The 25819-nt window shown below is 42.3% G+C and overlaps 1 protein-coding gene across 1 annotated transcript in view; it reads right to left on the reverse strand.

The window, feature by feature from the left end:
• Window positions 1-25819, reverse strand: part of LOC120516045 (collagen alpha-1(VI) chain-like) — a 137317-nt gene that overhangs the window by 101781 nt on the left and 9717 nt on the right. The window contains exons 4-5 of the mRNA XM_039737480.1: window positions 21290-21490; window positions 1458-1617 (exon numbers count right to left, since the gene is read on the reverse strand). Of these exons, the coding sequence (XP_039593414.1) occupies window positions 1458-1617; window positions 21290-21490 (361 nt within the window). The remainder of the gene's footprint in view (window positions 1-1457; window positions 1618-21289; window positions 21491-25819) is intronic.

Here is a 25819-nt window from a genome sequence, read left to right on the forward strand (position 1 = left end):
GTCATGTCAACATAAACTGCTAAATCCTTTCCAGAGGTTGCTTCCTGTAGCTCAGTGTCCCCCATCTTGTGTTTATAACTGACGTTCATGTTGTCTTTGTGGTGCACTTTAATTGTTTTTTTTTTTTTATTATCTAGCTGTCCCTATTATCATCAGATATCATCAAGTCCTTCCGTGAGAACCCTAAATCCAAAGAGGACTGTTTCACTTATGTTAGGTAGAATGCCCAGAGGGGACTGGGCAGGCGGTCTCATGGTCTGGAATCCCAACAGATTTTATTTTTTTCTCCAGCCGTCTGGAGTTTTTTCTGTCCACCCTGGCCATTGAACCTTACTCTTATTCTATGTTAATTAATGTTGACTTACAGTATTTTATTTTCTTACTGGTCTTTTTATTTTTCTATTCTTCATTATGTAAAGCACTTTGAGCTACTTTTTGTATGAAAAAGTGCTATAGAAATAAATGTTGTCGATGTTCTTGCATTTTACTCACACTATTGGTGACATTTCTTTTGTTTTTCCAGTTGGAGCACAGGCAGGTGAAGTGACTCGCTCAGGATCACGTAGTGTCAGAAGCAGGATTTGAACCCACAATCTCCTGGCTTGACGTCCAAACACTTAACCGCTACACCATACTTTGCCCAGGTCTCAAGCATTTCCAGGTCTTTTCTGGATTGTTTTTGCTGCCTCCTCAATGTCTGCCATTGCTCCAATTTCAGCGTCATCTGCCGAGTAGATTCGGACATAGCAACAAACTTGAACTTGAAACGGCCTGACACCATTGGTGGAAAAAATATATAACGCCTCCCGTGATGACCACTTTGCTGCCACTGAGCAGTCTGGTGGACTCTCCTGGCCTTTGGTCTCTTTTTCACTTTAGTGACCACAGAATTGTTACTTCCAGGGAACACTTTAAGTCTGCAAACACACTGCCCCCTGGTGGTTGCTTAGAGAGGCTCTTTGGTTACCAGTATGGGCTCCTCTAGGCCATCTCCATCCTATACCCCTTTTGTCCCTGTCATCTCTTTGCTAGGCCGACAAATCGTCAGAGTAAGTACAGAAAAGGACAAATTTATATTGTTTTGTGCTGAAAGAAAATCCATCCAATTATATATCCAAGCTACAGGGTCACCTGGAGCCAATCCGAGCCAACACAGGGAGCAAACCCCAGGCAGGGTGCCAGCACACCGCAGGGCACACACAGGACAATTTAGGATCGCCAATGCACCTGACCTGCATGTCTTTGGGAGGAAACCCTCACAGACACGAGGAGAACATGCAAACTCCACACAGGGAGGACCCGGGAAGTGAACCCAGGTCTCCTTACTGCGAGGCAGCAGTGCTACCCACTGTGCCACCATGCCACCCCTGAAAGAAAATGACATTTTTAATACAAGGTTCATGACAATGCTTGAAAAAAAATTAAAAAATTAAAGTAAATAGGAAAAAAGTCCATACCAGGTGATCTGGAGTGATGGCCACTGCAAATATTTTAATGTCCAGTCCCTTGGCTTCGGCTACAGCGTGGCTGACTCCTCCGCAGGGCTCTTTGTAGCCATCGATAGGATACCCGTCTGTCACAACCACCATGTACTTGTTTCCATCGAAGGGAATGCTTCTGTGTGAGAAAATGGAGATTGGACTTGACTGAGAGGACAGCCAGACAGTCGATGAAGTAAGATGGACTCGTCAAGGGGAGTGCTGCCCGAATTTTGAGACGTGGCACTGGGAGCCGTGGGGTCTAGCTTGTACATAAAAGTCTGGCTTTGAGTTTTTATGATCCAGCAGTCAGCACCAGGACTCAAACTCAAGGGCTCTGCATGACAGAAGAAGCCAGTTCTCCTTAGACTTGTCTTAACCAGTGAAGCCCAAAGAGAGGTTCTCCATCTTATTGGCCAATCAGCCTTTTCTTTGTCTCTTTCAGTTCCTTGTTTACAATATAAACCCTCCAGGCTCCTTGCTTACTGCAGCTCCGTCTTGTGCCTGTTGTGAGATGGAGTCTTCAACATGAGCGAGAAGTGTGTGAGAATACTATGATGAGACTCATTGGGGTCTGTGCCAGTATGTTGTTTTTAAATGAAGCTCAGTGGGTATGGGTGGCATGGTAGTGTAGTCATGTGTCCCTGGGGTGTTCAATGGTGAAACTGGATAACTGTGTTTACATGCAGATACGATTAGCTTGGGCAGATTCCCCATTGCCTTTCCGTGAGGTTAGATCAGGAGGTTGGAGAAAGCATTGGGAAAATGAAACAATGCGATGGAAGGAAGACAGAGCGGTCAGTGGCACTCCGGTGGAGCAAGAGGTACTGCAATCCAGGGGTGTGTCGCTCCCGTTGAACATACCGGAGGAACAGGAGCGATCAACTATGTAACGGATGGCATGCATGGGTGGAACAGGAATCCTTACTCATCCAGGAGGCCAGTAGAATGGAAAGATGGGGGCAGACTACGAGTTGTGAACACTTTCTCCCCAGATACACTAGATGGCAGTGTCGCCAGACTTGTGAACCCATTCGAATAACCACAGGGCATGCTGGGAACTGGAGTCCAGCGATGCAGCCGTTTTTGGTTTCGTGGGTGCTGCCAGGGGCTGTTGTGAGGACTTCACCATGATCTGGAAGTACTTCCAATGGCCCAGAAGTACTCCTGAGTCGCCAGGCAAGCTGGAGTCGGGTGGAAGAAGAATGAAGATTGGCTGGGAAGAGTGGAGGAAGAAAGAGAGAGGAAGAGACTGAAGAGAAGGGTACTGGGATTGTGCATTCATTACTTTGTTAAGATAAAGAATTGTAACAAACCTGACATCTGAACCCGGCGTGAAAACGATGCACAGAAGCTTTTGGGTTTAATGAATGGATCCTGTCTGTGATGTTATATTTGACATTTGTAACCTTTAACCTTGGAACCACTTTTTTAATAATAACTATTTTCAGCTTTCTTTATTATGAGGAAAACTTGCACCACACTTTCTTATTTTAACCCTTTGTTTGAATTTGAAAATAAACGCACATGTGCACTTTTCACCCACCTCTTGCTTGTTATGTGTCCTCATCGCCCGGCTCATCTCGGACATGACATTGACGGTCTCGGGTTCAAGGGAGTATGGCAGCTGCAGCCAACCCAGACTGTCACACCTACAAAACGACCCCTTCACTGACCCACCCAGATAAGGACTTACCTGATGATTGTCAGCCTAGGTGGGGTTCAAATGCTGTTGTTTTTTTTGTATTTCCTGTTTAACCTTTGTGTTTTCTTTGTTTATTTCTATATTGTTTTTTTTTTATGTTTTGCACTATTCTTTGCTTCTTATGTACCCACATTCATGTCCTTGTTATATGCCTCATGTTTTTTGGGTGCCCCCTCAAGATGCAGGTCCACTTGCTAATTACTGCAACACACAGTCCCCTACGGTTCATTCTAAAGCAGTAGGGAGTGCTGAGTTCTTGGATTTGTGATTGTTTCTTCTGCATTACTGGATTTTTGACACACTATGCATTTTCAACTATTCTCTGGATTTGTGATTTGGACTTGGTCACCTGGGACTGCCTTTGCCTTTCCAGGCAATCACTTTTTTGCCTTTTGTGCTCCATGGAGTTTCATGTCTCTTATACATCCTGCAAGAAAGAGATTTAACCAGGCCCGGGGCCGGAAACATAGAACAAAGAGTAGATGACAAAGTAGAACGTCGTAAAGAATTCAAAAACGTTGACGTGGTACACATGCAGAGCAGGTTAGAGATAATGGAAGTATGAAAATTCCAAAGTCTCAAAAAAAGAATAGGAAAGATCGCATGAACGCAAACAGAAATTATTACTTGGTGAAATGACGGAACAGTGAAAAGAGATTGAATATAATGTTTGGATTTAAACTTTAAGTTTAAGAGACCTGTAGATCATCTAATCCGTGTTGCCAGTGAAAATTGAAAGATTTCAAAAACATTGGTGTGGTATGAAGTCCCGTGAGATGGAGACTTTTAACATGAGATTCTTTCAAGTCACACCCTCCTTACAACTATTTTCAAACAAGACCACCGTCATCTAACCTCTCAGTCGTGTGAATGCTTTTGGCAGACACACTTTTTGTGCTCTCAGATCTTATAAATTTTTTATCAGGACAATAATTTTATATGATATAGATGACACGTCAACGACTAAGTGAAGAAGAAAGACTATGGACAAACAATCGAAAAAGTCATTTAATTTATTAGAGTGAAACAAACGATATTCACTCACGGGAAGTTATACGTTGCATTGTCACGATGAAACTACAAACACGGAATCAAAATTCAATGCGATATTGATGAAAAGTTAATTCCAAATATTGTTTTAACTAAAGTTATAAAGTAAAAGTGAAAATAATGCATGTGTAACAATTCCCATGAAAATAACAAACTCTTTAAATTGTATATCCGGTTAACCAAACCCGGGGGTGGACGAGCGAAGTGAGCAGGGGGCAGAGCCCCCTAGTTGTTACAGAATATCCATCCATTATCCAACCTGCTATATCCTAACTACAGGGTCATGGGGGTCTGCTGGAGCCAATCCCAGCCAACACAGGGTGAAAGGCAGGAAACAAACATGGGGCAGGGAGCCAACCCACCACAGGGTACACACACACACACACACACACACTAGGGACAATTTAGGATCGCCAATGCACCTATCCTGCATGTCTTTGGACTGTGGGAGGAAACCCACGCAGACACGAGGAGAACATGCAAACTCCACGCAGGGAGGACCTGGGAAGCAAACATGGGTCTCCTAACTGCAAGGCAGCAACGCTACCCACTGTGCCACTGTGCCGCCCTGCTACAGAACATTTTTTGAAAAATAAATAAAGATCCTGAGCTTGCCCTTAGTACTAGCCGGGTTTGAGAGTTTCCCCTTCTGGTGGGTTTTGGGAACTCTTGAGAATCATGACATTACCCCAGGCAGCCCCAACTAGTACTAGCAGGTCTTTGACCTAACAGCCCCAGAAATGTGAAGCTGGCTATAAATGCTAAACCCACTTCAATAGTTTCAAAAACATATGACATGCTCATCAAGAGAGGGGATTACTGTTAACTTCTGGCTTGTCCAAGTCCAGAACAAGAATTCTTATAAAATTAGAGTTTATTACAGCAAAAAAGAATCCAGGTACCCAGAATCCATCTTACTGCCACATCAGTTCCTGTTCTGGCTGCCCTGACTCCACCTCTTCCTGTTTTCCACCATATTTAAGGCCAGTATAAACCTGTTAGTCAGTTCTGCTGTGAACTCCACTTATGTTAACCGTGTTTCTTTTACTTTTGCTGACTTTTCAGTATACAGGGTGGTCATCCCCAAACCTTTCTCTGCTCATTATTTTTTACCACAACATCTATTATGACCACGAGGTTACTTGTGCCAGTCGAAGCACTCTGCTACCACTTAATAGTTCAGCGGAATCCACTGGCCATTTGCCCCAATCTCCATGATGGATTTCTCACTGCCCTCTAGTGGTTCCTTGCCCACACTAACGCTAATGTGGAATTCATGGTGAGAAATGACCACTGGCCAGAAGTGGTCCACCATCTCTTTGACTTTGACAAAGCGGTCCTTGGTCTGAGAAGCTCTGTCTTAGAGGTTTCTGGCATTTCTGGCAATCCATCCTGTCAAATATCCCACAATCCTAGTTTTATTTCCCTAGAATTCATTGTGTTTATCACCAAGCAGCTGTTCCGCCAAAATAATCTTAATGCGCTGTTTATACATTGAGCTAGAGGAGATCCATGCCTGTGGGGGTTTAAAGGGTCCGACTGCTAAGGCTGTAAATGTCAAGCCGTGTGAAACCGAGAGTGGCCGTTCATCATTTTGTTACTTTTGCTAATATTGTCAGGCTGCCATCATTTATTTTGATATATTGCAGACTGTGCTGTTTTCTTAATTGCCTGATTTTGACGATGTTGCCAGGCTCGGCTGGGGGACGGTTGGCCGCTGTCCTGAAATGGATTGGGTGGGCTGGAGAAAAATATGTGATTGTAAGTAAAGAGAGAGGTTGATGTGGAGGTTAGTGCAGGTCAGAGGACTCAAGTTCAATGTATGACCCATTGACTGTTCCAGTGACATCCTAAAGGTAGGCTTGTTAAGTTAATGGGTCACCTTATTGACTTTCTGGTCACTGAGGGGCATCACAGAGCCCTACACTCCAGATACAACTGAACACAAGTCAAGTCCTGGATCTATGCAACAGATAGATAGATAGATAGATATGAAAGGCACTATATGATAGATAGATAATGAAAGGCACTAAATAATAGAGAAAGAGATAGATAGATATGAAAAGCACTATATAATAGATAGATAGATAGATAGATAGATAGATAGATAGATAGATAGATAGATATGAAAGGCACTAAATAATAGAGAAAGAGATAGATAGATATGAAAAGCACTATATAATAGATAGATAGATAGATAGATAGATAGATAGATAGATAGATAGATAGATAGATAGATAGATAGATAGATAGATATGAAAGGCACTAAATAATAGAGAGAGAGATAGATAGATATGAAAGGCACTATATAATAGATAGATAGATAGATAGATAGATAGATAGATAGATAGATAGATAGATAGATAGATAGATAGATAGATAGATAGATATGAAAGGCACTATATGATAGATAGATAGATAGATAGATAGATAATGAAAGGCACTAAATAATAGAGAGAGATAGATAGATAGATAGATAGATAGATAGATAGATAGATAGATAGATAGATAGATAGATAGATAGATAGATAGATAGATAGATAGATAGATAATGAAAGGCACTAAATAATAGAGAAAGAGATAGATAGATATGAAAGGCACTATATGATAGATAGATAGATAGATAGATAGATAGATAGATAGATAGATAGATAGATAGATAGATAGATAGATAGATAGATAGATAGATAGATAGATAGATAGATTTGAAAGGCACTATATGATAGATAGATAGATAGATAGATAGATAGATAGATAGATAGATAGATAGATAGATATGAAAGGCACTAAATAATAGAGAGAGATAGATAGATATGAAAGGCACTATATAATAGATAGATAGATAGATAGATAGATAGATAGATAGATAGATAGATAGATAGATAGATAGATAGATAGATAGATAGATAGATAGATAGATAGATAGATAGATAGATAGATATGAAAGGCACTAAATAATAGAGAGAGAGATAGATAGATAGATAGATAGATAGATAGATAGATAGATAGATAGATAGATAGATAGATAGATAGATAGATAGATAGATAGATAGATAGATGAAAGGTGCCATATAAAAGATAGACAGATCTTTATTTGGTCCCATGGGGAAATCTGTCAATCCTCCTCCAACGTGCAAAGGGAAGCACTTCTGGGTCAGATGGAATCTCTTGGGAATACAGAAACCCACTCTCAGCAGCACCCATGGGACCCAGCAGGACTGTCCCATAGCACTACAGTTTCCAGGTTACCCTGCAGGTGTACACGTGGGTGATCCAGTCTAAGGATGCCACCACCTAGTGCACTGGGGGAGTAATACAGCCCTGTCCTTTCACCTAGTAGTCTCATCCTAAGAAGTCAGTTAATCCCCACCTTCCTTGACACCTTCTGTAATGACGTGTCAGGTGACCTTATTTATCCCCTATTTCAGGGGTGGACAATGTCAGTTCTGGAGATCCGCAGTGGCTGCAGGATTTTATTCCAACCCAATTGCTTAATTAGTAACCAATCCTTGCCAATCTCAGACCTTATTTCATTTTATGGCCTGTTACACTGTCGTTGTCCCATGTAAGGTTCTTATATCGTAGATTTTTTTTCCTTGCCAAGAAACTCATCCAAATAATTTGAAGCCTAAAATGGATCATTTTCAGTCTGTCCCATTTTTCTATTAAGTGTTTTGTTAAATCAAACAGTGCATGACAAACACACACAGATGGAAATGGAAACAAGCGAGATGGAGAACTGCTGGCTGCTTTGTCATTTACATCTTACTGCTAATAAGGAGCCATTAAAACAGTAAATGCAGCTGATTAAGACAGAAATAAGGAATTAAGGGCAGGGAACCTTAACAAGCGAGACCACTACAATGAAGCATCAAAATGTCACTTGAGCAATAAGTGCTTCATCAGCAATAATTGACTTCTCATTAAGAAAATGGGTTGGAACAAAAACCTGCAGCTACTGTGGCCCAAAATTGCCCACCCCTGCCCTATATTATAGGTTAATGGGCATCACAAGTGTGCCTTCTAATGGACTGGCACCACCTGTCCAGGGTTGTTTCTTCTCTTGCCCCTAATGCTGTCAGGATAGACTGTGGCACCTGCAGTCCCAAATTACATTAAGAGACTTAAGAGTCTACTGGGCTAAGAGAAAGGTCGATGTGGTGGCACACAAATTAGGGGTTGCTGTCTCATAGGCTTACAGACTAGAATTCAGTATGCAGTCCATTCACTGTCTAGGTGGTGTCATAAACACGTCTATTAGGTTAATGGGTGACTGCATATTATAAATGAGCGTGTCCTCTGGCTCATTCCTCTTGATGCTGTTTGGAGAGGCTCCAGTTCCTGCAACCCTGAGCTGGATGTAGTGTGTCATGAATGCTGGGTTATGTTAATTAAGGTGGCAGGGTGGTAAGGAATACTTCCTCACAGCTCTGAGAACCCCAGTTCAATTTTTGCTTCATTCACTATTTCAGAGATGTTCTAAAGACATGAATTTCAAGTTAAAGGGAGAGCTCATATAAATAACCTTATTAACTATCCTCTATATCGGGGAGCCCAATACATCGATCACGATCGACCGGTAGATAGTAGGTAGTGCAGTTTTTTAAATGTTCGTCTATCATATATCCTCCCTGTGGCATTTGCCACTTGATTGACATACAGGGCGACAAGTCTGAGATCTCTTCTCTTCTAACGCACTGGTCATCCCGCACTCACAATCAAGCGCACGAGCTACTGAGAAACTCCGGCTATCTAAGTGATCTAGTTAGCCTTCCCATTTATATCGACTAAAGAAGGGATTAAAAAAAATGTGTTGTTCATGGGCTGGATGTGGAGTTGGAAGAGGATTTTTTTCTCTCACAATGTCACAATCGAAGTGCGTTTCTCTGATCTGTCAATCTATCACTGCTATTCCAAAGAAGGAAAATGTAGAAAGGCATTTTGGAACTGTTCATAAAAACTACGAAACTGACTTCCTTCCGAAAAGCGATCTGAGAAAGAGAAAGAAGAGGGAACTAAAATTGCAGTTAATCAGAGAGCCGTCATTTGTCACTCGGCCGAATTCAGACGCAAAAGCAGACACACTGAAGTATCGTTCAGGTAGAGTCACTCGATTATTAAGCATAAGAAGTCCTTCCAAGATGGAGAGATGAGGCAGATGGCTAAGGAGAAATTCCTGCTGAGATTTCAAGACCCCTGGCCAGAGAAAAAGGAGTTTCTCCTTGTCATTAAACATGCCGAGTACAAGCAACTTAATAACGATCAATGACCGTTAGACTAGGCATTTTTTTCCGATCTGACCAACATGTTGAATGAGCTTAATTTACAGCTGCAAGAAAAAGAGAACTCCATGGACAATATGATTAGCTCAGTTAATGCTTTCAAACGGAAAATGCAACATCTGTCCTCAAAGCTGCAGCGCCTTGATTTGGGGAACATCCAAAACCTCGCGTCAGAGCTGGAGACGCAATGGAAGGCGTGTGTGCAACTTGACAGCATCCGCTACACAGAGCCGATTGAAAATTGTCTGTCAGACTTCATCTAATGGAAAAAAAGTAACGATTCGAGTGTCGCCCAATGTAGCGGAGTAAGAGTAGCGTTTCTTCTTCACAAATGTACTCAAGTAAAAAGTATGGTGCAGTAAAATTACTCTTAGAAGTACAATGTTTTAAAAAGTTACTCAACTAAATGTAACTCGTTACTACCCGCCTCTAATACTCAGTATATATATATATTGTAAGATATGGCCGGCCATGTACCCCGGCCAATACCTCCAGGCCGCCACATGGAGCCCTCCTTGCAGTGTAGGGGTGCCCCAAATGCCAGCAGGGAATTATGGACAGTGGTCTTTAAATGCACAGCCCTGCTGGATACCATGGGGGCCGCCAGGAGTCGCTGCAGGGAGGCCCAAGGACTATTTTCCCTACACTCCGGAAGTACGTCCCACTCACATGGACAGAAGAAATGACGTGCTTCCAGGATGAAGAAAAGAGAAGTTTTTACCTGACCCGGAAATGATAGAAAGTCACACGGACTGAGGGACAAACACTTCCGGGTCAACGAGTATAAAGGACTCTGGGAGATCCCAGACAGACGAGCTGAGTTGGGAGGCAGGGTGGCTAAGCGTCTGGGAGATTGGAGGATTTGTTATTATTTATTGTTATTGGAGTATTTGGGAGTGGAGGGTGCTTTGTGCACATTATTGTTATAATAAATATCACTATTGGACTTTTACCTGGTGTCTGACGTGGTGTCTGAGGGTGCAAGGGTGCGAGCATACCCTTAATCTGTCACAATATATATATATATATTGTCACGCATGCGCGAGTAGGATGCCGCGGATGGACCTTAAGCCACATTGAAAGACGTTCGCCAGCAGGGAGTGGCGGGGTACTAACCTTTCTCCTTTGTTTTTCAGGACAAAAGACGCTCCGCCATAGGAACTTGCCCGCACTACGTCCACTTCCACCCTTCCTCCGCCATCTTCCCTGACGTCAGCAGTCCCATCATCCCTCACGCCTCCTTCCCAGCATTCCTCCACTTCCGGCTCCTCCCTTATAAAATGGCCGCCGACACCTAGTATGGCGTCGCGCATATGAACTTGTTTATATTTATATCTGACCAGAGTTTTTTGTTTGTGAAAACCCCAAACCTTTATGCTGCTTACTGTTGCATCTTTTACAATATATATAATTTTTAATTAATAGGCAGATCATTTTGCATTTTGACCTGGTTATTTTAAAAGTGGCTCGCAAGGTGAAAACGTCTGGGCACCCCTGCTCTATATTATAGGTTAGTGGGCACCTCTGTATTATAAGTAAGTGAGCCCTATGATGGACTGGCATCCCATCCAGGACTGGTTCCTCTCTTACACCCGATGCTGGTGGGACAGAGTCTGGCCCCCCAACAAAGAATTTGTTTAAACAGGCTAATAGAAAGAGTGGAATGGTGATGTGCCATGAAGATCAATCAGTGAGATGACAGCTTCATGTGAATAGATTATCGGAAGAAAGATCTTCTGCTGCTGCCGTAACGGAAACAGAAATGAGGCAAGCGAGCTGCAGTCCACATCAGGATGGAGAAAAATCTAACCCGCCTGACTCTCCCTTCTATCCTGCTTTCAAATGTTTGCTCACCGGACCACAAGCTGGGATCACCTCAGACTTCAACAGACCATACAACAAGAGGTGAGGGAGTTCTCCATTTTATCTTTATGGAAAGGGGCGCAGAATAATATCGCTGACGTGGTCTTTCAGCTGGATGGACTAACCACTTTCCAAAGAGACAGCAAGTGGTAAGGTGCGTGGAGACGCCCTGTGTAACTGGATCCTGGACTTCATGACAGGAAGATACCAGGCTGTCTGCATCAGAAACACCATCTCCAGCGCCATCACACAAAGAACTGGTGCCATCCTGGGCTGTGTACTCTGCCCACTCCTGTTCACTCTGGTGACCCACAACTATACAGCCTTGTTCAGCTCTAACATCATCATTACGTTTGCTGATAGAAGGTCTCATCAGCAATGGGGAGAAATTAGCTTACAGAATAAACGGCAACTGGCAAACTGGTGCAAGTGCAACAACCTGTCTATTATCATGGACAAGACAAAGAGATAACTGTTGACTTTAGGAAGGCTCAAGCTGCTGTTGTCACACATGGGTGTTGGAGGACTCCGCCAAGGGTTGGGGAAAGGTATGTAATAACCCGCCGAGACAAGGGGGCAGGGGGGGCTACCGCTGACTTGTCTCTCAGAAACCACCCAGTAAGGGCACTTAACCTCAACCCTTCCAGAAGTTTGGCCATAAAAGACGCGCAGAGTAAAACACCTGAATAAGCTGCACGGCGGAGCACGACATTATATTTAACTCCACAGAAGCAGGAATCCCTGTCTGAGGAGCAGCGCATTGGCACGTTTTTTTTCTTTGCTTTTTTTATTTTGTTTATTTTGTCTCGCGACGAATAAAAGGGACGGCCCGGTTGGCGTCCCAAATTTTCGACTGATTCCAGTCTGTCCTTCCACTGGCCGACCACACTGTCCACACCCCCAGTGCACATCGAGGGCTCTGAGGTGGAGTTGGGCTTTTTGGTGCACACCTGGCAGTTGACCTCACTTGGTCACTTAACACCACCTCCATAGCCAAGAAGGTGCAGCAGCATCTCCACATCCTTTGGCAGCCGAAGGTGACACGTCTACCTACTCCCATTCTTACCACATCCAACACCACTGAGAGTGTTCAGACCTGCTGCACCAACGCGTGGTTTGGGAACTGCAGTCTCTCTGACTGTAAGGCCTTACAGCAGAAAAGATCATTGGGACCACCCTACCCACTTTATTAAGGGTTGCATCTACAAAGCCTGCTACATTGCGTAGGCCCACTTCCACTCCTTCCACGACCTCTTTGTCCCACTTCCTTCTGGCAGAGGGTACTGTAGCATCCATACCAGTTCTGGAAGGAATTTATTAAGAATGGATTTGGCTTAATATTTACAGATTTTATGGACTGTAATTTGACTGGGAACAGCTGAGTCTGTGGATCGCGGGACGAGACCTACGAACATTTCTTTGTACCTATGAACTCGGGATGATCTGTCTCTGTGATTATATTCGCTGTGCTGATCTGCTCCCAATTCATTTTACAGTACTCTACGACTGGGTTATTAAGTGCCTTGGGCATGGGAAAGGCGCTATATAAATAAAATGCATTATTATTATTAAGGATCTGCAACAGGCTCTCCCCCTTGGCTGTCTGGCCTCTGAACGCTGTGCTGCCCTCAGATCTTCTCCTTGTACTAGTTTATCTACATGCATACTGCTGGCTTTATTATTAGGTGTTGTCGTGTATTTTTATTACTATCTATTCATTTACAGCATATCAGGTCGGCTCTTAAAGTCTCACTCTAAGCAGCTCTCTCCAGTTTTTCGTTTGCTTTTTAACTGGTCTCAGACCTGTGCTGTTGTACGTAATCTGTAAAAAGCAATCAATCATTACGCCTGTATCTTAGGTCTGTAGGCCAAGCTGTTTAAATGACTACAGAGCGGTGGCACTTACAGCTATTCCAATGAAATGCTTTGAACATTTTAATGACAGTGACAAAGTCTTTTCAAGACAACAATCAATTTGCTTATTGTGCAAACAGAAGTGTGGAAGATGCTCTGCTTGTGATCTTACATCAAATCTACACCTTTCTTCATCAGCCTGGCTCATATGTCAGAGCACTATTTTTGGATTTTTCTTCAGCGTTCAGTACCATACAGCCTCATATACTGACTGGGAACTTGAACAGTATGAATGTAAACCCATTTATTATACTATGGTTCCAGAACTTTCTTTTAAACTCTTCACAGACAGTTAGAGTTCAGGACACTTTTTCAATAGTCATTCATTCAAACACAGGAAGTCTGCAAGGGGGGCGTCTTATCACCATTACTGTTAACTCTGTACACACTGACTTGAGACAGAACAATGACCGCTGCTCCCTTATCAAGTATGCAGATGACACCAGGCTCATAGGACGCATATCTGGGGAGGATGAAAGTCACCATCTAAATCAAGTGGACTGGATGGTAAACTGGTGCAATAAAAACTCTCTCACTCTGAATGCAAAAAAAGACCAAAGAAATGATATTTGATTTTAAGAGGCAGAAATCTGTATGTTCACCTATTGTAGTTCTGGGAAAGGAGGTAGAAACAGTGACTGAAGATAAATACTTAGGAACTTACCTAGATGACAATCTTAACTGGAATACAAATACAAAAAAAATGATTCTCTAAATGCAACCAGCGCTTATTTCTCCTCCATAAAGTCAAACTATTTAAAGCAGACAAGGACCTCATGTGGTCCTTCTGTCGCAGTATTGCTTTTATCACGTCCCTCATTGATTATTGTAACTCGCTGCTGGCAGGAGCCCCTTCTAATCTTATATCACAGCTCCAGCTTATTCAAAACTCGGCTGTAAGAGTCCTGACACGGACCAGCAGCAGCGAGCACATCCCACCATCCTGCTCCGTCTTCACTGTTTTACTAACATGTTGGAATTCTATGAGGCTGCAACAAAATCATACAATCAAAGTGGAGCTGATGAGATTATTGATCTGGACTTTCAGAAAGCATTTGATGAGGTGCCACATGAGAGGGTGGGCATCAAGTTAAAAGAAGTGGCAGTTCAGGGTGATGTTTTTAGATGGGTGCAGAATTGGCTCAGACACAGGAAGCAGAGGGTGATGGTGCGAGGAACCTCATCAGAACTGGCCGATGTTAAGAGTGGTGACCAGCAGGGGGCAGTGCTAGGGCTGTTGCAATTTGTAATATATAAAAATGATTTAGATAGGAATATAAGGAACAAGCTGGTTAAGTTTGCAGATGATACCAAGATAGGTGGATTAGCAGATAATTTGGAATCCGTTATATCATCACAGAAGGACTTGGACAGCAGACAGGCTTGGGCAGATTTGTGGCAGATGAAATTTAATGTCAGTAAATGTAAAGAATTACACATAGGAAGTAAAAATATTAGGCTTGAATACACAATGGGCGGTTGGAAAATCGAGAGTCCACCTTATGAGAAGGATTTAGGAGTCATAGTGGACTCTAAGCTATCAACTTCCCAACAGTGTTCAGAAGCCCTTAAGAAGGCTAACAGAATGTCAGGTTATATAGCGCCTTGATGTGTGGAGTACAAGTCACAGGAGGTTCTGCTCAAGCTTTATAACACACTGGTGAGGCCTCATCTGGAGTCCTGTGTGCAGTTTTGGTCTCCAGGCTACAGAAAGAACATAACAGCACTAGAAAAGGTCCAGAGAAGAGCGACTAGGCTGATTCCAGGTCTACAGGGGTTGAATTATGAGGAAAGATGAAAAGAGCTGAGCCTTTACAGTTTAAGCAAAAGAAGATTAAGAGGAGACCTGATTGAAGTGTTCAAAATTATGAAGGGAATTAGTACAGTGGATCAAGAAAATGAGTTCATCAAGAACACGGGGACACAGTTGGAAACTTGTGAAGGGTGAATTTCGCACCAACATTAGGAAGTTTTTCTTTACACAAAGAACGATAGTCACTTGGAATAAGCGACCAAGTAGTGTGGTGGACAGTAAGACGTTAGGGACTTTCAAAACTCGACTTGATGTTTTCTTGGAGGAAACAAGTGGAGAGGACTGGTGAGCTTTGTTGGGCTGAATGGCCTGTTCTCGTCTAGAGTGTTCTAATGTTCTAATGTTCTGATGTTCACTGGCTCCCCGTGTCTTACAGAATCGAATATAAAATCCTATTAAAAAGCTACAAAGCCTTAAATAACCTTGCGCCAAACTTCATCAGTGACCTTCTGCATCACGATGTGCCTGCCTGCCCATTAAGGTCCTCTGATTCTGTGCCCCACACAAATCTACACTCCATGGGTGACAGCAGGGCCTTCAGCTGTACAGCGAGTGCCCAGACTCTGAAATGACCTACCGAAATGAGTCAGATCAGCTGACTCCATCTTAAAACTCATCTGTTCAGGAAGGCTTTTAGCTCTACCTGACTTTGTTACCCTTCTCTCAGTTTACCTCCATGTCAAGAAGCTCATGTAACCTGTGTGTGTAAAAATGAGAGCTGGTCTCGGTACGACAGGCTGGTGTAAGAAATGCGGGTGAGATAAAGTCTAAATGACTGTAGACGTGATCAGGTGTCTGGCCACGGGAGGTGCCGCTATTAACTCCACGGCGGTACAACTTTGTTTGTAAACTCCCCTTTCCAATATCGAGGTAACGATTAATCTCAGTACACAATCTGAACTCTGAAAGTACTTTAATTCCTGTTGCTGTGGTTTTTCGCATGGACGCACAGCATTAATGGCTCAAGTGATAGGAGAAAAGGACAAACTATTCTCACAACGTGCAGCAAGTAAACAGGAACAAAAGACGTGCGATGCCTGAACTTTCACCCGGAAATATGTAGGACAAGTTCTACAAGTGTTTCTAATATTCTGCCATTAAAGGTCGCAATTCAACCTGACAAAGGACTTTCTGACAGTGTGTGTGTGTGAGACCATCAGTTCTGTTGTCTGTTAGGCTTTTTTTCTCTGAATTCACAGTCGTAATCTTGTTTATTTATTTATTTGGTTTGCACAATGCTATATACTGTATACCCTGATGTTCTTTCTTATATTCTGTAAGCGCCTTGAGCATGGGAAAGGCGCTATATAAGTAAAATGTATTATTATTTTATGATCCAGTCTGTGATCACTTTCAGTTTAATAGTCTGACAAACCAAAAGTCAAAAAAGCTCCAGCAGATTCAGCTAAAGTTATTGGGGCTGATGGAGATGATTTGACTAGCGTGTGTGTGTGTCAGAGGGCAGGCGATGTTAAAGAAACTGGAAATCATCTCAACTGATGACGGACATCCATTACATAGAAAACTAAAGTTCAGTAAATCAGGAAGGAAAGTCGCTTTGAAAACCCACACAAATCGCTCCACAAACTCCTTTCTTCTTAGTGCCATATAACTTTTCAATAAGAAATATCGGAGATAACGATTAAGGTTTTGATAGATATCCTGTAACCTTTTTTTTTTGGTGTAAATATGTATTATCTAACTGCTTTACCTTAACCTTTCTTGTTTCTGTTTGTCTGTTTTATTTTATTCTGTCTGTTATTAGATGCAACAGAGAAGGCAAATTTCAGGTTTTCTTGTGTAAACCTGACTAAATAAAGAAACCTTAAACCTTAAACCTATTATTTATTTACTTCTCTATCATAGTATAGTATAGGAATTTCCTTTGCATTTGTCTGTTGCTTACGTATATGTTGACTACGGTCCTGAGGATGGTTGTAGCGGGGCTACATAATAATAGTACAGGGTGGTCCAGATCTAATCATGCAGCTCCAGATCGTCTGGATGACTTTGATTTATGCGGAGACGATTCTTCATGTCGTCAGTTCACACACTGCTCATTGGTCTGGGACTTTTCGGGTGATTTGCTATGTAATAAACTTCATAAGTTATAGCGTAATGACAATTGCATGATTAGATCTGGACCACCCTATATGTTCTATGATTGTGCTGAATGCGTTTTGTTTTCATCGTCCCGTTTACTGTCCGTCATGTCTGCGTCAGTAACTGTTGTCCCCGTTAGTGCAGAGCGGAAGGATGATGGAGAGAGACTGCAGCCCCGAGACGGAAATCACCAGTTAACTCACCAGATCCATCCATCCGGGACATTCTAGGTTTACAAAAGAGGAGCGAAGGCGAGCAGAGAGAGAGGAGACAAATCAAGGAGCGAAACAAAGACAATATAACATATCCATTTACAAACTCATCACTGCCGTTTATTGCATTACTCCAACATCCGATTCTACATCACGACAGCCAGAGCCGGGAAACCCTGGGGTTCGAATTCATACCAACCATTGCCAGGACTTTTACGGTGAGGTTGTCTTGTTGTCGGGAAGGAGCTCAATATCACTACAGCCAGTTTCAGTACCGCCGGACTTGATTTTGGACACATTTTTCACCACATTTTCAACTGCTGTGTTTACTTAATCCGTGTTTGTATTTGTGTTACGTGTTTTTGTTTATTGTTTAGGGATAAGGGCGGGTTAGTGTAAATATTTGTATATTCGTGTTCTTGTATAGTAATTAGGCACTGGTGTTTTTGGGATAGTGGTGTTTGGCATATATATATATATATATATATATATATATATATATATATATATATATATATATATATATATTATTGAATATTTGTCTGTCTTTTCATTTTACAATATATGTGTGTTTGATTTTACATATCTGCTTACTGTTTTCTGATTATTTTGTCATGTCAGGAAAAAAAATAAGACAACTTGTAAGGAGTACAGCTTGTTATTAGGGCAAGAAACCTCGGTAATGCAAGAAATAAGTCTTGGTAGTGTAGTGGCTGTTACATGGTGTCACGCACGTGCAAATAGGGGGACATTGTGTGGACCAAGTAAAGGTAATTCCACGGCAGGCCAGGGGAGGGCGGGGTGCATTGAACCTTCTCCTCCTCCTCTACAGACCAGCCACGAGAAAACCTGAATCTGAATCAAGAACATCACTTCCAGTCCCGGCTCCCAGGCCGATGTCAGAGAAACATCACTTCCGGTCAACAGACATCACTTCCTGTCTGACCATTTAAAACCGCCATCTTTTCCAACCTTCAACAGTTCTGTCTTGGACTCTCTACAGTCAACTTCATTGTTGCTTAAAAATTCAATACCTTTGCAGCTAGGAATATTATACGAGTGGCTGCCTCAAACCTTTTTACGTGTGTCGAGTCTCTTCCTTTTTACAATGGTTATTTAGTGCCACTGTATGCTGCAATATGGTGATTGGCTATGTGACCTGACCGTGGTTAATAAGGTTGGCTCATTCACTGACCCAGTTGCATCCTAATGATAACGCATGTTAGGCTAACTGGGGACTCTAAATTCTAAGTAAATGTGCCCAGTGACGAACTGGCTGTTGCCAACTAGTCATTCCAAAAACTAAAGAGTACCAAAGCACTTCCAATAATGCCTACTAGAGGGGGATGTTAACGTCAAACCCCAACAAGTGATACGGGCAAGCATCGAATCTTTATGAAATAAAAGATTTATTCTTCACAAAAGGTACGGCAATCACAATGAAGTTCCATGGAGCACAAAGCAAAATGGAATTACCTGAAATACAAAGGCAATCCAAAGCAAGCAAATCCCAATACAGATTCCAAAAGAGATCCGAATAACTCACAAAATTCACAATGAACAGCCAGAATTTGTGGGAGACCCTGTGGTTTTAGAGGGAGGAGGGCACTTCCGTGGAGTGATTGGCAGGTGGCCCGCCTCTCGGGGGACCACCCATAAAACACGTGGAACATAAAGGCAGCTTATATACATAAATCCAAAAATAAAGGTGCACATACTCAGCATAAACAAAAGAATCAGGAATGAACCAAAGAGGCATAAAACGTGAATTGTCACCCCAACCAGTACCTCACCCTGGCTGAGACATGATGCTGGCGTCCTATCCAGGGTGCACCTGATGGCCATGACTCAGAACTGGATTAAACAGGCTGGACAATATTATGACATGTGGTGTTAATAGAAAGGCTGGCACGATGGCACAGTGGTTGGGGTTGCTAGCTCACCATTTCAAGAAACAGGTTTTGACTGGGGGGCTGCGTAAACATCATGTGAAAACAAGGCCTAAAGGAGTCGCAGTTCTTGTTTTTCAGGGTAAAAAATCAACTTTAAAAACAAAAACAAAAAAAAAACATCTTTCTTGTGAGTTTGGAGTTTCACAATTGCAAAATCAAACATGAAATGAATTCTAACATCAACTTCTCAAAACTGAATACAAAACAAAGCCTGACTGCTCATCTCATCACTAGTAGTATGGATCTTGGCATTTTCGACTTGTTCTATTTTGTGTGGCGGACGCCTGGAGGGACAGGGAGAGGAGCAATACCTTCCCCAGGCCACGAGAGGGCAGCCTCCCTGGTCGGCGTGGGGACCACGGGAGCAGACCTTGGAAGCTCATCCCTGTTGGGGCCCGTGGTCACCGCCAGGGGGCGCTCGAACAATTATGGAGCCCTGGAAGGCAGCACTTCTGCCACACCAGGAAGTGCTGCCAGAAGAAGCTCAGGAAGCACCTGGAGCACATCCGGGTGATGTATAAAAGAGGCCGCCTCACTCCATTCGGGAGCCGGAGTCAGGTGGAAGAGGATGGAGCTTGCGAGTGAGGAGTTGGAGACGGTAGAGATAAGAAGGAAGTGTAAAGAACTGTGTTATTAGCGATTGATGCAGAAGAGAAGAGTCTGCTTGTCTATGTCCACGTCCAAAATCTCCACATGTGGTACTCCTCTATTATGATATTTATTTTTTAATTATTTTGGATTACAGTAATCCCTCGCTATATCGCGCTTCGACTTTCGCGGCTTCACTCTATTGCGGATTTTAAATGTAAGCATATCTAAATGTATATCACAGATTTTTCGCTGGTTCGGGGATTTCTGCGGACAATGGGTCTTTTAATTTATGGTACATGCTTCCTCAGTTTGATTGCCCAGTTGATTTCATACAAGGGACGCTATTGGTGGATGGCTTAGAAGCTACCCAATCAGAGCATGTATTACATATTAAATAAAACTCCTGAATGATATGCGATGTGCTTCCCGAGCGGTGCTTGATTGTTTGCTTTTCTCTGTCTCTCTCACTCTCTCTGCGCCTGACGGAGGGGGTGTGAGCAGAGGGGCCGTTTGCTTAGAAGATACAGACGTGCCTGTAAAAAATGCTGAAAGACTACCTTCACATTGCTCCCTTCTCTTGCGGCTGCTTTATCGCGGTGCTTTGCATACTTAAAAGCCCAACGGCACGTATTGATTTTTGATTGTTTGCTTTTCTCTCTCTCTCTCTGACATTCTCTGCTCCTGACGGCGCTCCTTTGAAGAGGAAGATATGTTTGCATTCTTTTAATTGTGAGAAAGAACTGTCATCTCTGTCTTGTCATGGAGCTCAGTTTAAACTTTTGACTAAAGGGTGTTATTTCAAGTCTAGAGGGCTCTAATAATGTTAACAGTGTGGGAGAGTTTATAAGGGCTTAAAATATATAAAAATAACTACACAAACATATGGTTTCTACTTCGCGGATTTTCATCTATTGCGGGGGGTTCTGGAACGCAACCTCTGCGATCGAGGAGGGATTACTGTATTTTCAATTTTTGACTTTTTTTTTAGAAATTAGTTTTAAATAAATTCCATACAATTATTCCTTTCAGGTTTCTGAAACTTTAGGTCAGGAGTTTTCACAGTTCCCGTTTGGCTTTTCGAGAGTTCCGTAGTCGCCAGGCCTCTTTCTGTGTAATTAGGCAGAACACTGACAGTTTTGTGTTTGTGGTCTCTCCCGGTGTGCTAACTCACTGCCATCTGGGTTATTTATGAGGGTCAGCAGCTGTGCAGGGGCTTTGTAAACAGGAAGCTCAGGAATAGGAGATTTGTGTGGCCTGACGTACGGTCATTGCTGTCACAACTCTGGGGGCTTCAAGAAAACACATCAGAACAGACAAATCACTCACCCCATTGTCAGCTGCTCTGCCGCCGTTGCAATCGCACAGTCGGTGTAGGTGCCTTTGCCGATGTATGCCACGCTGTTAATGACGCGACTCATGTGTGACTTGTTGTGTTCCACACCGGTGAGCTCACTCATGACAATCACCTCATCGCTGTAGTGGAGGAGGCCGGTGTTCCAAGTCAGCCGTCGGTCACACCGGTAGTACCTGCAATGAAACAGACAGACACTCGGAGATTACAAAGCACTGGCAGCCTTGCTTAGGGGCTCTTGGCATCATGCAGATTGGGTTTCAAAGTCACTTGGAAGAAAATAACTAAATACTAGAGAGCTTTGCCCCCTGCTTGCTTCGCTCGCCAACCCCCAGGCCTGCGCTACACGCTAGCCTGTTTGTGGTTCTTCCACTCGTGTATCTTGACATAGTAAATTCGTCACTAGATACTGGGGTCTTCCCAGGCTGTCTTAAGATTGCTGTAGTTAAACCCCTACTTAAGAAACATAATCTTGACTCCTGAAACGACTCTTGAAAATTTTAGACCCATCTCTAACCTGCCTTTCTTAAGTAAAGTTCTGGAGAAGGCAGCCATTATGCAGTTAAATGACCACCTCAATAAACCTGCTATTCTTGATAAATTTCAGTCGGGTTTTAGAACAAATCACAGCACAGAAACTGCACTCGTTAAAGTAGTAAATGACTTGCGAATAAATGCAGACAGAGGCCATTTATCTGTTCTCATCCTCCTCTTAGATCTGAGTGCTGCATTTGACACCATTGATCACAACATTCTTAGAAATCGCCTTAGTCAATGGGTGGGCCTCTCTGGCAGGGTCTTAAATTGGTTTGAATCCTACCTGACAGGGAGAAAATTCTTTGTTAGTTGTGGGAATTACAACTCGAAGACACATGATATCCAATATGGTGTTCCACAAGGCTCTATCCTGGGTCCGCTGCTCTTCTCAATCTACATGCTTCCGTTAGGTCAGATTATCTCAGGGCACAACGTGAGCTACCACAGCTATGCTGATGACACACAGCTGTACTTATCAATAGCACCTGATGACCCCGACTCTCTTGATTCACTAACACAATGTCTGACTTGTATCTCAGAATGGATGAATAGTAATTTTCTCAAGTTAAATAAAGAGAAAACTGAAATCTTAGTGATTAGCAATAATGGATACAATGAGGCTATTAGAAATAAACTGGATACATTAGGATTAAAAGTCAAGATGGAGGTAAAAAGCTTAGGGGTAACTGTTGACTGTAATCTGAATTTTAAATCGCATATTAATCAGATCACTAGGACAGCATTTTTTCACTTAAGAAACATAAGTAAAGTTAGACCTCTTATATCACTGAAAGATGCTGAGAAATTAGTTCACGTTTGTTTTCAGTCGACTAGATTACTGTAACGCACTCCTCTCAGGACTACCCAAAAAAGATATAAATCGTTTGCAATGAGTGCAGAATGCAGCTGCTAGAATCCTAACTAGGAAAAGAAAATCAACACATTTCTCCAGTTTTGATGTCACTACACTGGTTACCTGTGTCATTCAGAATTGACTTTAAAATTCTGCTTATGGTTTATAAAGCCTTAAATAATCTCGCCCCATCTTATATATCGGAATGTCTGACACCTTATATTCCAAATCGTAACCTTAGATCCTCAAATGAGTGTCTCCTTAGAATTCCAAAAGCAAAACTTAAAAGAAGTGGTGAGGCAGGCCCTTCTGCTGTTATGCACCTAAAATCTGGAATAGCCTGCCAATAGGAATTCGCCAGGCTGATACAGTAGAGCACTTTAAAACACTGCTGAAAACACATTACTGTAACATGGCCTTCTCATAACTTCACTTTAACTTAATCCTGATACTCTGTATGTTCAATTCATCATAATAACTATTCATGGTGGCTCTAAAATCCGTACTGACTCCTACTCTCTTTTTCTGTTTCTTTGTGGTGATGGCCTGCGCCACCTCCACCTACTCAAAGCTTCATGATGCTCCAACAATGATGGATGGATTAAAAGGCAGAAGTCTACGTGACCATCATCATCATCAAGCCCTTCCGTGAGAACCCTAAATCCAAAGAGGACTGTTTCATTTATGTTAGGTAGAATGCCCAGAGGGGACTGGTCAGGCGGTCTCATGGTCTGGAATTCCTACAGATTTTATTTTTTTCTCCAGCCGTCTGGAGTTTTTTTTTTGTTTTTCTGTCCCCCCTGGCCATTGGACTTTACTCTTATTCGATGTTAATTAATGTTGACTTACTTTATTTTCTTATTGTGTCTTTAATTTTTCTATTCTTTATTATGTAAAGCACTTTGAGCTACTGTTTGTATGAAAATGTGCTATAGAAATAAATGTTGTTGTTGTATGGGGATGCAGATGTACAATTTAAACAGATTTTATTTTCATGGGAGTTGTTATACATGCATCAATGCAACGTATCACTGCCCATGATTGAATTTTGTTTCTTTCTTAAATAAAACAACTTTTTCGAATGTTTGGCTCTGAGATTTGTTAATTGTCTTTACAAAAGCTATTCTAACTGGAAACTGTTAACGTTTTAATACGAACGGCACATCAAGATCTCCTTTGGTGTCTCATGTTATCCCCTGAAGATGGACTGCATTACCTTTTTTTTGGATACATCCTTCTTTCTACAGTAATTCGTGCGGAGGAAGACTGGAAGATGTTAACAGTTGTAGTTATTCTTTGTGATATTGTAAGTTGATGTTTTCATCTTCCACACCTTCACCACCAACTGTTTCAGCAGAGTCTATTGACACGCATTTAACCAATTTGCTGTGTAACTGATCGACAATTTTCGCATTCATTTGTTTGACTTCATCGTTTCTCGGTTGTAGGATTGCCTGTGTCCTCATTTTTTCTGTTGATAACCCTTTGTGATGAAATTCTTCAATAAGATTTACACATAACACGTCTTCTTTGATTGGGAACTTAAAGTGAGGAAAACATTAAAATGTATAAGAGCTGAGAGCGCAGAGAGTGTGTCTGACAAAAGCATTCACACCAATGAGAGGTGAGAGGACCGTGAGAGGGCGTGGCTGAATATCGTTGAGAGGAGGGCGGGACTTAAAAAATCTCAAGGCCAAAGTCTCGTCTCGCAGGACTTGAAAAATCTCTCTTACAAAATGTCTTGTCGCTTTGAAGGATTTTTTTAATATAATTAGGGTTATATAATAAGGATTTTTTTATATAATAGAGAAAAATAAATAAATAAATATGCTATAATCAGTAACCCAAACAGTCAAGGCGAAAACTGATAAAACACACAGTACTTTATTTAATTTAGTGTAGACTTTATGAATTTCAAATACCAACAAACAGATAAATAAATAGAAAAGGCACCATATAACAGATAGTGTCAGGCATCCATGCCAGAGGGTCACCCTCCAGGCTCATCCAAAGTATGCAGTGCCACCTCGGATCAAGAGGGAGCGCTATTGCTAATGGTCTTGTCCCCCTCACAGTGCTGAGAAGGGCAATGGAGCCAAAGAAGGCCCGGACATTCCAGTCCAGACAAAATAAAAGCCGATTTCCCCCAGAAGGTGGCATCACATTTTAGACCTGCGCGCTCAACAGATTAGAGCTCCCCAAAGCCTGACGACTTTTTGTTTAAAGCAGCTAGAGGACGATTGCGAGGCGATTGCCTGCTTTCTTTATGTCTGAGCGCCTATTTCTCTGTTTTCCAGTTGGCACCCCAACTTTCTGAGACTCATTCTGCCTTTGTCACTTGCTCCTCCACAATAGATAGATAGGAAAGGCACTGTATGAAATACAGATAGATAACTAGATGGATAATCAGATGTGAAAGGCACTATAAAGTACATAGGTGGATCGATCTGAAAGGACTATATACAGTAATAGATAAGTACCTATGAATGGCTCTTACATTACTGGATATAATATAGACGTGGAAGGCACTATATAAGAGACAGACAGATAAAACATCCTCTGAAAAGACTGTTTAATTTCAAATTTGAGTGACTTTAAAATGTAATCCAAACTAAAGTAAATGCAATGGAATCTGCAACCCCAAAAAGTTGTAATTATGAGTAAAGCAGGTAGCTGAAATCAAAGAACCTTCACGTGTTGCATTTTTCTGCCATCCTGAACTTACGCCGGTGAACCACAGTGCTCCAAATTGGCAGCATTCATTAAACAAAATGGCGGCATGGAAAAATGAAGATATAAAATCGACAAAATGAAGTGTGCAGATATGTGCTTCGTATATATTAGAACCCCAGAATTCCTAACACTCACCTTCATTTTACTATGAATCTGCCAAAAACGTTTCTGGGATAGTGGATTATGGAAGAGTCTACCTGGGGACAACGCCAGCCATGACCCGCTGCCCACTCTTAGCCCCGCCCTTTTCATGCCCTTCAGTCTGTAACTACTCTGATTGGTTTCGCTAGTTCCACATTGGTCCCCAGCTCTTCACAATCCTCCCCTTGCTTTCTGTGTTTGGGTATTTTCATCATTTCAAGTCTGACGTCGCTCCATGTTG

This window comes from Polypterus senegalus, chromosome 15, assembly GCF_016835505.1.
Source record: "Polypterus senegalus isolate Bchr_013 chromosome 15, ASM1683550v1, whole genome shotgun sequence".
In the NCBI taxonomy this organism is placed as follows: domain Eukaryota; kingdom Metazoa; phylum Chordata; class Cladistia; order Polypteriformes; family Polypteridae; genus Polypterus; species Polypterus senegalus.